Raw genomic sequence first — 18,832 nt, 5'->3', positions numbered from 1 at the left:
TACTTCATTTTAACATTTTTGAAAGAAATCATGAGGACATCAAACATGATCGTTCGAAGAACGTGATCGAATTGCATATCTTTTTGTTAGTTGATATTATATTGTCTAGAAAAAATTATTCATCTTATTTATATTTTGTTTTTGGAAATCAATTATTTTTTTATGGTTATGTATTTACATTTAAAATTTGTTGTGCTCCTAAACTTGGATTGTCCCTAACTAAAAAAAATTAATAATTTCAAGACGTGCGATTAATCTTAAAAATATATATTTTTTAAAAAAAGATTCAAAATGTGTATTTCTTTATGAAATTAGTTCATAATGTTTAATGACATTTTTATGATAATTTTGACCTAAGTATAATTTTATTACTAGAGGATAAAAAACCAAATGTAAGCTTTTAGATTCTAAACATACTTTATAAAAAAAAGTTTTTTAAAAAAGATATTCTTTTTCTTATTGGCAACCCTATATTGGTACAAAAGTGAGAGAAGAACTACTAATTCTTGTATATCAAAGTGGACAAAATTGATATGTACACTGAATAGTTACATTTGCGAAAGCCTAGCAAACTAAAGTTTTTTTTTAACCAAATGAGGAAGAATCGAAGCGGGAATTCGAAACGATTATGTAATTTGTTTTTTCAAAAAAGAGGAAAATTAAAAGACTTCGGCGGCCAAGTCCAAAATCAAACTTCTTGCTGGCGCTTACTATTCGAAGAGAAGATTAGGAGAGGGCTGAAGGAGAACTCCAGTCCGGCGACGGCGACCACGACTTCTCCTGTCCGACGCGCTGCAAAATAACGAGTTCTATCGTTTTGCATACGTTTTGATAAGTAATCGAACTCAATCCAACTTCGACCAGCAACCGTTCAAGTGTATTTAGTGAGGTTTACTAGGTAACAAGTCCATCTAAACCTTTTCATGTGTGTAAATTGGTTTCTAGCTATCGGGACACTTCTGTTTGTATTTTCTGACTAGGTTTGGGGTTTTGGAACGAAGATTAAGATTGTCATTGTATAAGAACTCATTGGTAACCTCTCTTGATCACCCTTGTAGTTTCCATTGAGTTTTTCGGACTGAATTTCAAACCCCAGGATCTTAGTTATTTATTTATTGTTGATTCAAGAGCCTAGTAAATAGTTTAGGAGTGGTTTAGAAATAAGTACTCATAGTTTCAGTTATAGTGGTTTTTGGAGTTTCGTTCAAAAGCTATTTGTTCTGTATAGAACACTTGACTTTTCAATTCTATTTTGTTCATCAAATCTCAATTCTTTTGCGTTAGAAAAATTCATGAGAATGAGGGAGGAAGAGATCGAAAAGCTCCGAGGTGTTGTAAGGGATTGTTTGAGCAAGCATCTCTACTCGTCCGCCATTTTCTTTGCTGACAAAGTCACCGCTTTCACTGAGGACCCTGCCGACATTTACATGCAAGCCCAAGCCCTCTTTCTTGGACGCCATTTTCGTCGTGCGTTTCACCTCCTCAATGCCTCTAAGATTGTCCTCCGTGACCCTCGGTTTCGCTACCTTGCTGCTAAATGCCTTGTGAGCTACTTGAAGCTTCACGGTTTATCTGTTTCTTTTTCTTTCTTTTTTTAAATTTTTGTGCTGATTCTGAACCTATGTTCCTTTTTTGTGTGTGCGTTTGGATTTGAGGAGTTGGGAATTATTCTTGTGAATTTCGTTTATGTTGTGTGGGTCTCGTAATGGAACTTTCTTTTTGTTGGAAAATTTAAATGCTGGAAATTCAGTTTCTTCAAAGATGAGAAACACAGACAGCGGGACGAAAGAGCAATCTGTGGTTACTTATCTCATGGAATCTATTCAATCTTCGCACATGCTTAATAAGGGAAATAAAGAAATAATTCAACCATTTACATGTATTCACTTGACACGAAAAACTTCACTCAAATATTACAGCTGGGTAAAACCAAGAACTTGGAGATTAGATAAAACAAATAAATGATCAAACATGGTGGTGGAACTACCTCAGTAGTGAAACTGCGATGCCTAAAAATTGGAGTATATTTGATGTGTAGAAATTACTGAGTTTCTTTTCAGGTGAGAAAGCAAACGTTTGGATATTATTTTGTAAATGGAAATTGAATTTCCTGCTTCTCTGGTCTGTGTTTGCATTTTGTCACAAAGTCTTAGGGGTTCAAGTGACAGGAATAATACATCTTTTTTTTGTGTAGAAAAATTTTCTATTCTTAACGTCCGTTTTTAAATCTTTGATTGACTAGGAGGAATTGAAGGAGTGGGACCAATGCCTCGCAATGCTTGGGGATGCCAACGTGGATGAGCATGGCAATGTGCTTGATAATAAGGATCACAGTGGCATGTACCTTGACAAAGATTGTGAGGATCGTGAGATTAATGTACTGTTCAATTACATCATGCCAATTTATTTTAAACGAACATTTAATATAAAAACACCCTTCATTAAAGACTTTGTGATGGTTTGGGTTTAGAGTTTAAACTTTGTGATGGTTTATGATTAGAAACTTGATCGAATCATTAGGGTCCTCTGTTTTCCTTCCTTATAACAGATAGTCGCTGCAACATGCTTTTTAAGAGGCAAGGCATACGAAGCTCTTGAAAACCGTACTCAGGCACGACTTTGGTTAGTTTATGATGGCATTTCTACCTTCATGGGCGTTCTTTTATTCCTCCCAAAACCTATATAGTTGTTAAATCTTGCAACCTCAAGTTAATGAATGATGTCATTTATTATTCTATTTTTTTATAACGTCGTTTAGGTATAAAGCTGCTATCAAAGCTGACCCTCTATGTTATGAGGTAAATATGTTCTTTTTTTTTTTTGTTGAGTTTTGGTATTTCTTGCTGAATATAGTGTACTCTTCTATTACCATTTTTTTTTCATGAGAAACTAAACTTTCAATGAAATAGATTAAAGCATGTACAAGGTGGAACTGTAGAAAAGAGAATACAAGGTTTACATGGAAAACCCTAGAACAAGGAGAAAAAACTACGATAGAGAGACTTTTTATTATTTTCACAAACAATGAAAGTTACGACAACTTTATAGGCTCTAGCAAGCCCTAATACAAAAAAGGATATAAACTTAGGGTAAAGTAAAATTCTGAAATACCCTTGAGGCTATAAACTATCAAGACTACCCCTTATTTCCAACACTTCTTCTCAAGTTGGGGTGTAGATGTCAATTAAACCTAGCTTGGCAACACATGAGTCAAGATTTGGTCTAAGTAACCCTTTGGTGAGAACATCAACAACTTGGTGACAAAATGAAATATACAGAGTGCAGATATTGCCATTGCCCATTGTCTAGTTTCTCTTATATAGAGTGTGTCAATCTCCATATGTTTCGTTTTGTCATGATGTACACGATTATTGACTATGCTTATAGCCGCTTTATTATCACAATAGAGCTTCATAGGTAAAACTCAGTCTTGGTGATGATCAGACAAAAATTTCTTGAACCAGATTTCTTCACAAATTTCCAAACTCATAGTTTCGTATTCGGCTTCAGGATTGCTTCTAGCAACAACACTTTTGCTTCTTACTTTTCCAAGTTACTAGGTTACCTTACCCAAAGGTAGAGTTTTTGTCAATAACTGATCTTGGCCAATTAGAGTTAGCTTAAGCCTCAATGTATTTCGTGTCAGTTTTTGTAAACATTAGACCTTTACCAGAAAAACTTTCCAAATATCTCAGGATTCGATTCATAGCTTCCATGCATTCATAAACTCTAACAATACCGAAAACATAGGAAATATTTGGTCTAGTATGAGTTAAGTAAATAAACTTTCCAACTAGATGCCAATACCTCTCTTTATCAACAACTTTGTCAATAGAATCTCACAGTTTCACATTGAATTCAATAAGAGCGTTTGCAGGTTTACATCTTGTCATACATGTTCTTTAAACTTCTTCTAATTCACCATTTAAAAAATATATTTTTCACATCAAGTTAATGGAGAGACGAGTCTTTATTAATTGGAACAAAAAGGACCCAAATTGTGTTTAACTTCGCTACATAGGAGAAAGTCTCATAATAATCTATCTCATAAGTTTGAGTAAACTCTTTCGCTACAAGTCTAGCTTTCTATCTGTCTAGAGTTCCATTTGATTTATACTTCAGAGTGAACACCACTTGCACCCAACTCTTTTATGACTTTTAGGAAAAGCACAAAGATCCCATGTGTTATTCTTTTCAAAAGCTCCCATTTATTCCATGATGACAATCTTCCACTCAAGAATATCCATAGCCATATGTATGCTTTTCGGTATTGTTGTTGTATCAAGGTTGACAGTGAATGTCCTAACTCAGAAGACAGATTACTATAGGACAAAAAGCTATGGATGTGGTACTTGGTGTAGGACCTGGTGCATTCTCTCAATGTAATGGGCATGTCAAAGAGAGATATCATAATCCCTTGATTTGTCTGATTCTTCATATGTAGTGGGTTTTTTATTACCTTTTTCAGGTCGAGGAAGAGTCTCACCCTTTTGTGTTTTTGTCGAAGTTTCATCACTGCTTGTGTTTTTGTCAAAGTTTCATCACTGCTTGTGTTTTTGTCAAAGTTTTATCACTGCTTGCAACCCCGTTATTTTCTGGAACTAGCATACTGGTTTTGTCATTCTCAGCCAAATCAACAATATCATCCTCAACACACAAGTTAGTACTATCAGGGCCAACAATACCTCGAGCTTGTGTTGGTTCAGATCCATGGACCAAAATCAACAGAGCAGTAGGGGACACCATTTCCTTTTTGATATTCTTCCTTTTAGTAAGTTATCCAAAGAACTTGTTTAGTGGGTAGAACGATGTTATGGACACTCAGGATGGGTCTAGCTTTATTCCGGCGAACTTTGTCTAAGAAATCCCAATCAACATGATCAAAAGCCTTCTGTAGGTCTAGCTTGAAGATTCAACCTTTCTTCTGTTTGGCTCGATAATTCTCTAGTCTCTACCACTTCATTAGCTATAAGAATAGGATCCATTGTTTGTCTCCTTCAATAAAGGCGCTTTGTGTTGGAGCAATGATGTAGGGCATGACTTTCTTTAATCTTTCGGCGAACAGCTTAGCAATTTCCTTATAAGTCAAAGTTAGGCTGATTGGTCTAAAATCTTTTACTTCAACTGCATCTCTTTCTTCTGTATAAGACAAATAAAATTTTCCAGAACACATGAATTTAACTTTCCATTCTTATAGAATTCCTCAAATAAAGTGAGGATATTTGCCTTCATTAAATCCCAAAATTCCAAAGGAAATTCTGATGTGAATCCATCAGGTCCTGAAGCTTTACCCTTCCCAAGGTTTTTGATGGCTCCTTAATTTCTGCCTCAGTAAATTTAGCTGTAAATGCTGAATTGTGGTTTGTGGTGATTCGTTGCTGATCAAAGTTTATTAAAGGGAAATGTCTCTGCCTGGGATTTTGGTGTATAAGTTACTATATAATTCCAGAATCAGCCTTTCAATCTCTCGTTACGACTTGGTGGGCAACCTGTCACCATCAACCTATTCAGTAATTAGATTTCTCCTTTTTTTTTTTTGCAGCAAGGAATTGATGAAACAAACTTGTGTTTTCATCACTCAAGTGAAGCCAGTTCAGTTTACTTTTCTGAACTAAACTGATTTCCTCCAATCTGTACAAAGCCATTCAATCAGCCTTCAAAGAGAATCTTACATGACGTTCAATGTCTGAAAAATGGACAGATTCAGCCATTAAATCAGCCTGAATGTCTCCTTATGTCTTTCAGCCAAAGAGAATCTCTCCTTACGTCTTTCAGCCAATGCATCCCATCTTTCAATTTGTCTAATCAGGTCATCTTTCTTCCTGTTTTGGTTCTCCTGAAAGACAGGAAACCAATCTTTCACAGCAGCCTTCACCTTTCTCAATTTAATACTTGGGACAAAACAGGCCCAACTAACAGAATGGCAATTCCTCCGGGCGCTTTCAGTGACTTTGTTGCATTCCTTTTTGAGCATCCAACTGTTACAAAATCTAAATGGGGAAGGCCCCCATTTAAAAGATCCAGCTTCAAGAAGAAGAGGAAAATGATCAGAAAACGGTCTTTCTTGTCTGTTGACTCTCGAAAAAGATCCTCATCCCAAGTCATAGTGATGAAAAGGGGTTGTTTAAAGATTTTGCTAAGTAAGTACCTTCCCTAGACCAAGTGAATCTACCATTGTTAAGAGGTACCTCCAAAAGTTTAGCTCGATCAATAAAATTGTTAAACTTCCTCATACCTTCGGTGGTTCTTCTACAAGGGAACTGTTAATGCTCCCATCTAGTGATGTTGAAGTCATTCCAGTTATTTGACAAGGAAAGGAGCTTGGGCCAGACAAAGTTTCTCTCCTTGTAATCATTTGGGCCATATACATTTGTAATCCAGCATGTCCTTTTACAAATTGTGATGCATTTAACTGATGATGAATATTCGCCTTTCAATGTTCTAACAACCATTAACTTTCTCATGTACCACAAAGTGAAAATTCCGCCGATAGAGCCAAAAGATTCCACAAAGTCCCAGCCTATGTGTTTGGAATTCCATAATGACTTGATAATACTGAGAACCACATCAGGGTTATGATGCTTTTTCAGAGATCTTTTTAAGGCCAATCTTTTGTTTGCTTCCTTTAAACCTCTCGTGTTCCATGATATAGTTCTCATTGTTGACCAATCGAGCTAAAACGTACACTATCACTGTTTGGAAGGTTCAGTCCAGAACTAAACTGCACGCAGCAGCTGTTGATTTCAAGTAATCTGGGATTCCTAAGGACTGAACTGATGGAGAGCAGGTGGAATCTTCTCACAACTGGCAATTCACCTTTCAAAACTTCATCAAGCTGAAACAGAGCATTGAGGTCTGTTTCAAAGGGCTCTTTCTGCAACAATTTCTCATTTTCATCTGTCTTTTCACCATGGTTTACTTCTTCACTGCTCACACTATATGGACATTCAGGTGGAGACTCACACCTTTTTTTGGATGGAATAAAAATCCAATACCTTCCTGAATTTCTTTCGAAAGGTTATTGTAGGTAGTCTTTCTTGGCTTGCTCTCCTACTCACTCAAGAATGTCAGTACAAAGCTTGACTTGCCCTCTTTACACCCTTTTGCCCGCTTTACCTTGCCTTTAGCTCTTTAGTGTGCTGCCCTACACACCATGTTGTTTGGCTTGGTGGCTCATGCAAGATCCATTGAGCCCAGCCGCATGTCTCATGTTGGAGGGTCTAACCCTTTGCCATTGCTAGTTAAATTAAATGATTTATTCATTTTCAAAGATCAAGCAACAAATTATCTCCCTTTTAGATGTAGCTATTAATTTGTAAGATGTAAGTTTTTTTTTTTTTAATTTATTTATGTTGGTGCCTTTTTTAATAGACACCATTTTTATGTATATTATCTTCCAGGCTTTGGAGTGCCTGATAGAGAGTCACATGCTAACATGCGATGAAGGTAAACTTCCGCACTGCTCATCTTTTTTCTTTTTCTGTTTTTTTTGACAAACTACCTCAGCACTATTCATTAAAAAGAATTATTGTGTGTGTACACACATACACGCATAGATGTGCATGTACTTACAGATACCCACACATATTTTTACTGGTTCTACAATCTAATTGTGCTCTGAGTGGTTCATTGATGAAATATTTGTTTTACCAAAATTTTCAGTTTTCCCTAATCTTGGTTGAGATTGTTAACAATTTATGTTTTATATGACGTGGAATCTCAGAATCAAGCTTACTTTCATCACTGCAATTTGGTCCTGAAGATGGATGGCTCCCATCATTTTATGCGTGCTTAATAAAGAAGGTGAGAAGGGCGAAATTTATTTTTCTTCTATGATAAGTACTTTGTACTAAAGGAAGATTTTATTATATGTAATTTCTAACTCTTAGGATGTCTCGTTTTTACTTGCAACATTTTTTCCTTCTGCTGGTGTAATTCCTGCTAATTTGTTTTCTTGTTCTACAGTATGATAAAGAAAATATCATTGAAGCGAGATTCAAAGAACTTGAAAGGGAAACATTTAATTCTAAAAGTTCTGATCCATCGTTTATGCGTACTCTGAAAACTAACACCGATCTTTTAGCTTGCAAAGCTGAATACTACCATCAATGTGGTGAATATCAAAAATGCTTTGAACTTACGTCCGTGTAAGTCTACAACTGTCTAGGAAACTACACAAATATAATGCTATAATTTTGTTAGAATTATCCTTTATTTTTTTCCCTTCCCAGTTATTTATTTATTTTCCCATCATACATTTATAGCTTGCTTGAAAAAGATCCCTTCCATTTGAAAAGTACACTGGTACATTTAGCTGCTGCAATGGAGCTTGGACATTCAAATGAACTTTATCTAATGGCGTGCAACCTGGTTAAGGACTACCCTCAAAAGTGAGTGGTTTGTGTATCTGAACTTTATATTTTTCAGTTGTTTGAAAATCCAGAATATCATAATCGAAATAAATATTTCATGGAAAGTGAAAGAATTTAGTTTTCCTCGGATGAAGCATGATTTTCATAATATTTCATCATTATCAAATTGTCGGATCACAAATAATTCTTTTCTGATTTTCACTCCCCTTTGCTATTTGTTCATCACTTATTTTGGATATCCTTTTCAGAGCTTTGTCATGGTTTGCTGTCGGCTGCTATTACTACTGTATAAAAAAGTATGATCAATCACGTCGCTATTTCAGGTGAACATGGCTGCTGTATTTTCTTTCTTCTCAATTCCAATTGGGTGCTGTTATGGTGTTAATGTGTCATGTAACAACTTATTATTACACTTAAGCCTAACATGACCACTTCATTTTCCCAGCCTTCTAAGCTGCTCAGCGATGTAAAATTTAGCAATATGTTGGAAATGCCACCAGTCACCTTCTCAATCTGTGAATTTGCGGAGTACCTTTTGTGATGATATATATTTATAATATATGTCCTTTATCGTAATCTTACATATAGTCTAGGGTTTATTTGTTCTATCTCTATATATGTAACTTTACTTTGACTAAGAAATATACTTTGCTCTGGATTATTGAGTACATGGTATCAGAGCCATTAGGGATTGGAATATCGTAGTTGGTGGCTTCCTCCATTAGGGCTTAAGTTTAGGTCATCTTTGAGTGACTGTTTGTCGACATCGCCCAGCTCATAAGAAGTGCCACTGCTTTCTGCTGCATTTTGTGGTCACCGATTGTCGGGAAACACAGTGCGTGAGCTCCTATGCGTGAGAGTGCGTGAAGCCTCCGATTTGACTTCCGTCTCTGGGCTTGTCTCAAACCCTATTTTTCGATTAGTCTGTGCAGTCGGGTTCATCAAAGATTATTCGGGTTTCACAAAAGTTGAAGACTGCGATCTTGTTCTAGGGTTTGTGGCTGGTTTTGTTCAATTTTGCAGCTGTTTGGATTGATTTGTTTTGTTTGTGTGGACTACAATTAATGTGCCACCAGTATGGCCAACAAAAAGTTTGGTAGTTTCTAGGGTTATACCCTTAGCCTCTAAGATCACATAACATAAGTTAAATGGATCTAATTATTATGATTAGTGTCAGACAATTTTGTTTTATTTGAGAAGTATTGATATGGATGATCATATGACCGAAGAACCCTCAGAAGATGCAAAGAAGGATTGGCTTCATGATGATGCTCGTCTATATCTTCATATCAAAAACTCCATTGAGAGAGATAATTGGATTGGTTGATCACCGTGAGTATGTAAAAGAACTTTTGGAATTTTTAGATTTTCTATATTTAGGTAAATAGCAAGTATATAGAATGTTTGAGGTTTGTATGCAGTTTTTTCGTGCTGAACAAAAAGCAGTGACTGTTACCAACTTCTTTATGCGCTTTAAGAAGATAACCGACGAGCTTGCTTTGTTGTTACCCTTTAGTTCTGATGTTAAAGTTCAACAAGCTCAACGAGAGAAGATGGTTGTTATGATCTTTTTGAATGGACTCTTATCTAAATTTATAATGATGAAGGTACAAATCCTCTCTGACTCTAAGATTCCATCATTAGACGATGCTTTCACATGTGTCCTTTGCATTGAAAGCTCTCCAACCGGTGTGTCTATTCCTCAATTCAGTAGTGCTCTCATTAGCAAGAACAATAACCCCCGGGCACCTCGAGCGATGGATAACATTGTTCAGAGGAATAGTTATGATCATCGAAAACCAAATCTTGAGAGATATAGGAGATTAGTTGGGAAGTTCAATTACTTAACAGTGTTTTGACCAGACATTGCTTATTTTGCAAGTGTTGTAAGTCAGTTCATGTCTTACCCTACAGTGGATCGTTGGGCTGCAGTAGAGTAGATTTTGTGTTATCTGAAAGTTCCTCTTGGAAGTGGAATCTTATACAAAAATCATGGACATACGAGAGTTTAATATTTTTCTGATGTTGATTGGGTGGGATCTCGAGAGGATAGGAGATCGACTTTTGGATATTGTGTCTTTGTAGGCAGAAACTTGGTATCATGGAAGAGTAAGAAACAAAATGTTGTTTCTCGTTTGGGTGCTGAGTTTGAATATAGAGCTATGGCACAATCTGTGTGTGAAATAGCATAGATTCACCAACTATAAGCTAAGATAGACTTCAGTATTACAGTGCCAACTAAATTATGGTGTGATAATCAAGCTGCACTTCACATTCCATCTAATCCAATATTTCATGAACAAACTAAACATATTGAGATGGATTGTCACTTAATTCATGAGAAAATCCAAGATGTTGGTGTCCATAGGATATGTGAAGGCTGGAGAACAATTGGGAGATATTCTGTTTTAAATGGAGCAAGGATAAGCTATCTGTGCAACAAGCTGGACATGATCGACATATTTGCTCCAACTTGAGGGGAGTGTTGTGATATATATTCATAATATGTCTTTTATTGTAATTGTGTTAGGCCTCCTATCATACATACCTACAAACGCAAGGGTAAAAAAAAGATCGTTCAAGAAGGCAGTTCAGCCAATAGAATTAAATGAAAAGAATGTTCTGGAGGAGGTCCCACTTGGGGGTAGAGGTACTTAAGGAATGTTTTTAGGGATTGGTGAGGTAGGTTTATTTTTGTGGAAAGCTGCTGTGAGAGCTTTTAGGGAGAAACCAGCTTCTCGAATTGCTGAGGGGTTCTATTCTACTATTCTCATATTTCTGTCTTACTGTTATTGTGTTTTTTGTTTGAACTATCGTTGTAAACGTGTTCTTGTTGATATATATATATAAAGATCCACAGAGTACCGTCTCTGTTTCTGCATTGTTGTTGAGTTTTTCTGAGTGCAGGAAAGGGACCTAACAAATTGTACATACAGCCTAGGGTTTATTTGTTCTCTCTATATATATGTAACCTTACTCTAACTCTACGTGAATAAGAAATATACTATATACTTTTCTCTGAAGAATTGAGTACACCTTTTCCTTTTTTCCTGTTAATTCCCAAAGAAGTTTGTACTCCTTTAGATGTAATAACTCATTGTTTTCTCAATATCTGAATTTAAGTGTATCTTTTGCAACAAGTCTTATTTGGTTGAGTTTTTCTGAGTCAACTCACTTCTCATGTGCTATTTTATAGACCTTATTGGTAATAAGAAGTTTGATATTTTCAATAAGAATATTCCTTCTGATATCTATTGTTGTACTCTATAGCAAAGCTACAACTCTGGATGGAACATTTGCACCTGCTTGGATAGGTTACGGTAACGCTTATGCTGCTCAAGAAGAGGGTGATCAAGCTATGTCGGCCTATCGCACTGGTGCTCGATTGTTTCCGGGGTTACTAATTTTATTGCTCTTGAGTTATTTTATGTTTTGCTTTAGAATTCAGTAGCGTAAGATGTGAAAATTATATATGTTATTAAGCAATAGTTTTGTATCTATTTTAATTTTTTTAATGATAAGTGATTGGAAATCTGTTCTTGATCATTTCTTTAAAAGTGGCAGGAACTTGTTCATTGGCAGTTCTCATATTTGATCAAATTCTCTTCCATAGATTGAATTCTTTATTTTTTTTCTTTTCCAGGTGTCATTTACCAACATTATACATTGGGATGGAATACATGAGAACGCACAGTTTCAAGCTTGCTGAGCAGGTATATTTCTTTTTTGATATCTGTGCATGTTCGGGTTAGCTTACATGCACCTCGACTAATCTCTTGGAAGAATTCGCTTAACCCTACAACATTTTGGTGTCAAGGAAACTCGTAGTAAATTAATTTCTAGATAGGTGCAATGGATTACCCATGACTTTTTAGTTAGCTTGCTAAGCAGGTATTAACTCAACACGTGCTTTCATTGATAAACTTGACATGAATGTTTCTTCTTTTTTCCCAATACTCCATGCATTTTTTCTGTGATTTTTATAACAATAGTTTATCTCTTTTGATATATAAGAATGCTTTAATTGGTACTCTTTTACATAATTTTTAGGCTCCATATTCTATGATGGTAGAATTCTAAGATATAAATTTATTTAAGATTTGCATCATGGATTATAGTTTGAAATGTATATCTGAAGGGCCTTTTTTATTTAGTTTTTTGTGCAGGCAAAGACAATTTGTCCATCGGATCCTCTTGTTTATAATGAGCTTGGAGTTGTTGCTTATGACATGAAGGAGTATCTATATTTCTCTCTTGATTCTTTTTATATATATATTTTTTTGCATAATAATTGTCTGAAGTTCCTGCTTCCACTCAGATGGTGTTTTATTTTTATTTATAATCTGATTCTAGTACAAAATAGGGTCGATCATTTGAAACCAAGTAAATTCTATAAATTTTGCCTGCATATGATCATTAAATTTTGAATGTTCAAAAGTCGGTAACTTTCTGAAGTCCTAACAGGAGTGGTCTTCAATTAATATTAATGTTTGACCTAAAAGTTAAAATTAAAATAAAATATACCCTTTGAGTTAGGTTGATGTTAGGCACTAGATATTTTGTATGGTGTTGGTAGTTAAGGGGTATAAGGGTAATTAGATAAAAGATAGTTACTGAATATAGGTAGTCATTAATGTTGTTATAAATAGTGGGAGGGTGAGTAAAGAGAGTTGCATTATGTTGTAGAGGGATCTAGTGCTTGGGTGAGTGCACTCAAGAGGGAGGTTTCAAGTTACTTTATATTTGGGTTTATTTTATATTTCTCCAGAGTTATATTTCAATATATTCAAATCTAGTTCTGGTTAGGAAGTATCCTAACAGTTATTTACTTTGGGGACATCTAAGTTAAGTGTATAGCTAGGATTCTAGAATTTGGTCAAGTTACATATAAATGATAATGGACAGCTTTTAGAAATTTCAGTCTTTTCATTACAGACGAGAGAGAAAACGAGCCTCTTTATTAATTCCTTTTTTGTCTTCTTCGCTTTTAGTATATATTTTTTTTGTACTTTGAGCTTTAGTCACTCTTGTTAACGTTAATAAAGCTCATTTTCATTTTAAAAAAAATACAGACGAGAGAGGAAGCTTTTGAAAGAAGAATATCTTTTGGAAGGTTACAACTAGGCACATTATCTACTTCAGTTTTTTCTGAATTAGGAATACATTAAATTATGAACTTGGAAATCAAATTTGCAAGAAAATTGAAAGTGAGAGAAGATATGATGTTTTACTGTAATGTGGTTTCAATAGAATACTTTTAGCCTTCTGACTTTTATTTTTGTTCCCAGTCGTGGCTTGTAGTTTTGTTTCATTTAAAGTTTAGTGATTAGATGCCATTTCTTAATTTGGAACATATTATGTACTCGCACTCTTGTTTCATCTAGTCTTAACCTTTGGACAGACTCTTTTGTGTTATATTAAGTTTGGTTATTGTTAGAATCTTAGAATATTTATGGAAAGATTATGAGAATATTTTCCTTATTTCCTATTTTTTGTTTTTTTATTCTCTTGTATATTCTATTTATTCTTCTCTGTACCTATTGTATTGTTCATTAGAAAATAATAACAACAAACAATTGTGGTTTTTCTCTTGATACTGAAACTCGGGTTTCACGTAAATCCGTGTATGCTCTGTCTCTCCTTTCAATATGGTATCAGAGCAAGACAATGAATACACCCTAGAAATCCTAGAAAACACAACCAATGATGGAAATCAAACAGAAGAGACAACCACCAGTTTTAGTGCTGCCACCGTTGACGCCCGAATGAGTGCTGCCATGGACGAATGGTTCAGTCCCCTACAGAAAACGTCCAAAAATAACTTCCTGTCAGTTCTGTAGTCGTCCGCACCGCCGAAATGCCCCAAGCGCCGCCATGGGCCTCACACACACCGTCGTCGGAGCTGCACCCGTCGGTTTTTCCTTCTCAAACGGCGCTGGCTATCCCATCTGTGCAACCCTTTTCTTCATTCGTGGCCTATATTGCTCCCCATGTCCCGATTTATGTTCTGCCACCTAATACCGATCGGCCACTACCGCTTTTGTCGTCAAATATGTATGCCCTACCACCCACTGACTCAAGTTATCATCCCGATGTTAAGAATTCTCAAATTCACTCAACGTTGAAGTTGGTGAATCTTCAGCACATTCTAACTCTAACGTGCAAGCTTCTTCGATAATAGCTCAACAACAACTAAAAGGACTTCAACAACAGATCGCAGCACTTGAGGCTACCTTAGGGACGACATCCAATATTTCTGTACTAATGTATAGTGAGAATCCGGTAAATGCATTCCCTAATTTATCCTCGCCTTATGTGACTTATACAGCGGCTGAGTATTTGGTGTATCATCTTTCAAGAGAAAAGTTAAATGACAATAACTATTTTTCATGGTCTTAGTGAAGATGGTCCTTGAAGGACAACATAAATTTAGCTCCTGACAAGGAAAATACCTCGCCCCCCACCGGGTGATCCATAGGAACGATACTGGAAGGCAGAGGACTTTATTCTTCGGTCCATATTGATCAACAATATGGAACCTCTGATTGGCAAGTTGTTACTGTTTGCTGCAACAGTCAAAGATATTTGGGATACGACCCAAACACTTCACTCGAAACGTCAGAATGCCTCTCGCTTATACACGTTGAGGAAGCAAGGAACCATGGATGTCACACTTTTTTAACAAGTTCTCTTATCTAGCTGGAAATGGACCTATGTAGAGAACTTGTTTGGCGTGATCCCACTAATAGTGTGCAGTACTCTAGAAGTGAAGAGAATGACAAGATTTATGACTTTCTTGTTGGTCTTAATCCTAAGTTTGATGTAGTTAGAGGGTGTATACTAGGCCAGAGACCGATTCCCTTTCTGATGGAAGTCTGTTCTAAAATTCGCCTTGAGGAAGATCGCACAAGTACTATGAATCTTTTTGCAACTCCTATTATTGACTCCGCTGCTTTTAGTGTGAGCTCCTCTAACAGTGGCAGTGACAAGCATAATGGAAAACCAATTCTTGTTTGTGAGCATAGCAAAAAACAATGGCATACCAAAGAACAGTGCTAGAAGTTATATGGTCGTCCCTTAGGAGGTGAGAAACGCCCTCCAAATGACAAACAGAACACAGGGCGGGCGTATGTGAGTGAGTCTGTAGAACCTTCTCAACAATCTGATCTATACGAGAACCAGACCGATCCCAGTTCTGCAACTTTAGGTGCCATTTGTCCAATTAGGTATACCTCACTCCTTCAAGCTTATTAGTGTTGATAGGAAGAACTCCTGGATTCTAGATTTTGGTGCTAATAACCCCATGTCTCGTCCTTATATTTTCTTTGCTGTGAGTGTTGTCAGGTAGTTTATGCAGACTTTTTATAAGGAACACATGAAAGCTGTCAACAGAATTTTGAGATACATGAAATCAACACCTTGTAAAGAGTTGATGTTTAGAAAAACAGACAAAAAGACCATTGAGACATATACTGACTCGGATTGGGCAGGATTTGTTGTTGACAGAAAGTCTACATTCGGCTATTGTACTTTGTTTGGGGCAATCTTGTAACTTGGAGGAGTAAGAAGCAAAGGTGTTATGGCTAGGAGTAGCGTTGAGGCTGAATACAGAGCTATAGGTTTGGAAATATGTGAGGAAATTTGGCTTCAGAAAGTTTTGTTTGATCTTTATCAGGAATGTGAGACACCATTGAAGCTTTTATGTGATAATAAAGTTGCTATTAGTATTGCTAACAACACTTTTCAACATGATAGAACTAACCATGTTGAGATTGATTGTCATTTCATCAAAGAAAGACTTGATAGTGGGAGCATATGCATTTCGTACATCCCTTCAAGTCAACAGGTTGTTGATGTTCTTACCAAGGGGCTTCTCAGACCAAACTTCGTCTTTTGTGATAGCAAGTTGGGCCTCATTGATATTTACGTCCCAACTTGAGGGGGAGTGTTAGAATCTTAGAATATTTATGGAAAGATTATGGTAATATTTTTCTTATTTCCTAAATCTTTTCCTTTTTTATTTTCTTGTATATTCTATTTATTCTCCCTTGTACCTAATGTATCATTCATTAGAAAATAATAACAACAAACAATTGTGATTTTTTCTCAATACTCGAGTTTCTATGTAAATCAGTGTGTGCTCTTTGTCTCTCCTCCAATAGTTATAAAAAAATAAAGTGTTGTTACGTGTAAAGTTCTTAATATTGATGAAAATGTTGACATCCTATTGATAGGGTGAGAGAACATAAGTTTTTGTTGTTTCAATTTACTACTTTTTTGAGGTTAACATCTCAGTTGTTAAGATAGGTGTACTATTTTATCCTTAGGTACAATAAAGCAGCATGGTGGTTTGAGAAAACTTTGGCATGCATTCCATCTCCTTTGAGTGAAATGTGGGAACCAACTGTGGTTAATCTTGCCCATTCGTACCGAAAATTAAAGTATGTTGGTATTATTTATTACAAGAACCATGACATTATATGTGCCAATCACTGGCTTCATTTTTGCATTTGAAATGTCCTAATATTTCTAATGAAGGGTTGCTCAAAGAATCTTAAATATCTTATTTTCTGTGAATTGTACTTAGATGTCACACATCTACATGTAGGTTATAGGTATGCAGTTCGATTTGGTTTGATTTACCTCAAATAAAAAATTGATCTGTCTACTCTGGTTTGCAACTAATGCGAACTGATTTTTTGAAATTATGCAGCTGGCTTTTCATAACTCAAACTGAAAAAACCATATTATTTTTTTTTGAAGAACTTTTATGAAGAAAATTGAGATCTTTTAGCAAGCTGCACTGAAGTGGTTGGCCCGGATTCTTGTTCTCCTTGCATGGTTGCTAATCTGATTAACTTTTTCATCTTCTCAAATAGTTGGTTTTTGTAAATTGTAGATTGTAATAGTAACATGGAACATGTTTTATGTTACTGTAGTAATTCCCGGCTTCGTACTGATTTGGTTGACCCTATTTGCTTTTGTGCCAGGATGTACCGTGAAGCAATTAAATACTATGAGAAAGCACTTGCGTTATCGACTAGAAGTCTTAGCACTTATGCTGGTCTTGCATATACTTGTCATTTGCAGGTACTTGAACATTTGAAATCTTCTCTTCTCTGTCCTAATGTTTCATTGTGGTTTTTGTTTTTTATTTTTTAATGATCGTTTGAGTGTGCGTCTGGTTTAAACATTTCTATATTTGTGTAAGTTTTTTAAAATGAAATTCCCTTTGTCCTTTTGTGTAGGATCACTTTACTGCAGCCATCACATATTACCACAAGGTAAGTTGCTACTAACATGGTTTTAGTTTTGCAACTCTATTCTGCATTCCTTCCTTACAAATTTGACATGTATCGTATTTGTGGTATTTACTGATTGTGTACCTTGGACATTAGTGTTATTGTTTTTAGTTTTGATTGAAAGAAATTTTTGACAGTTATATGAGTCAGTAGGAGAACGTTGGTGTCAGCTATGTTGGGAACATTCGGTTTAACTTATCTTAAAAATGTCTTGTGGGAGGGACATCAGAGTTATGAAATCACTGCATAATGAGATGCAGTAAAAACTAAAAAGTTAACTAAACAACCTTTACTACATTTCTTGTTTGATGGCATTAGCTAATGTAAAGGTGTTGTTGGTAATTGGTATATTTGGAATTTAGGCATAACATTATATTTCAGGCTTCATCATAGATATAATTTTGCCGTATTTCAGGCATTGTGGCTGAAACCGGACGATCAATTCTGCACTGAAATGTTGAGTTTAGCTCTTATGGACGAATGCCAAAATGGGATGGATCCTAAGGTAGAGGTTTGTTGAAATGAGGTCTTGTAATTCGAGCTTGTTCTAATATTTACAATAGTTTGTAAAATAGCTTTTAAATATTGTAAATTAGGGTTGGAGCTGATATAGTTATTAATGTAGTTGTGGTAAAGAGAAATAAAAATTATACTTTGCTCTTTTATTGGTTTTCCAAACAAAACATAGTTTACTTGAGCTTCCTTGCATATTCTATTAGGGTAAAATTTGCAAGTCTTCATATTATATGTTTTTAAGAATCAATTATCCAACATGTATCTCTCACCTGCCTTCGTTTCAGCTAAAGATACCATTTTTGAAACTTGATTGAAAATTTCAAAAACTTGAGTTCTATTAACTGAAAAATACACCCAAGTCATCTAGATACAATAAGTATATTGCAAATATTTAATATTTCCAATGGATGTGTTACGCATGGGACTGCAAACATCATTGTTGTTAATGTACGAATTCATTTGGCTTTAATAAAACTGCCACCTTTTGGAAAAGGTAGTCTCTATAATCCTCCCTTCATGACCACTTTCACAAAGTTTGTCAAATGAGGTAAAATTTTGAAAAATCATCAAACCATATGATAGAATAGCCCAGAATTTTGAAGGCTTTTTTTATTTTTGTTGTTGATGTCACTTTCTGCTTCT

At 35.6% G+C, this 18,832-nt stretch overlaps 1 protein-coding gene across 3 annotated transcripts; it reads left to right on the top strand.

Moving 5' to 3' along the window:
* The first annotated feature begins 551 nt into the window (after positions 1-551).
* On the top strand, positions 552-18,382 carry LOC101217217 (anaphase-promoting complex subunit 6). Of its 3 annotated transcripts, XM_031884210.1 has the most exons (18): positions 552-898; positions 981-1,032; positions 1,285-1,544; positions 2,243-2,377; positions 2,549-2,622; positions 2,759-2,798; positions 7,401-7,446; positions 7,724-7,803; positions 7,966-8,147; positions 8,265-8,390; positions 8,621-8,695; positions 11,643-11,768; positions 12,016-12,085; positions 12,527-12,609; positions 16,700-16,813; positions 17,363-17,462; positions 17,621-17,656; positions 18,090-18,382. In XM_031884210.1, exons 3-18 carry the CDS (start codon positions 1,293-1,295, stop codon positions 18,192-18,194), a joined length of 1,644 nt encoding a protein of 547 aa, XP_031740070.1. In that variant the 5' UTR covers positions 552-898; positions 981-1,032; positions 1,285-1,292; the 3' UTR covers positions 18,195-18,382. The 3 variants fall into 3 exon arrangements, with proteins under 3 accessions (XP_031740070.1, XP_004146390.1, XP_031740071.1); XM_004146342.3 differs by lacking the exon at positions 981-1,032 and having other exon boundaries at positions 555-898; XM_031884211.1 differs by lacking the exons at positions 981-1,032; positions 1,285-1,544 and having other exon boundaries at positions 555-898.
* The last annotated feature ends 450 nt before the right edge of the window (positions 18,383-18,832 follow it).

This window comes from Cucumis sativus, chromosome 4 (assembly GCF_000004075.3).
Source record: "Cucumis sativus cultivar 9930 chromosome 4, Cucumber_9930_V3, whole genome shotgun sequence".
NCBI lineage: Eukaryota > Viridiplantae > Streptophyta > Magnoliopsida > Cucurbitales > Cucurbitaceae > Cucumis > Cucumis sativus.
This window is presented reverse-complemented; position numbering and strand designations above follow the sequence as displayed.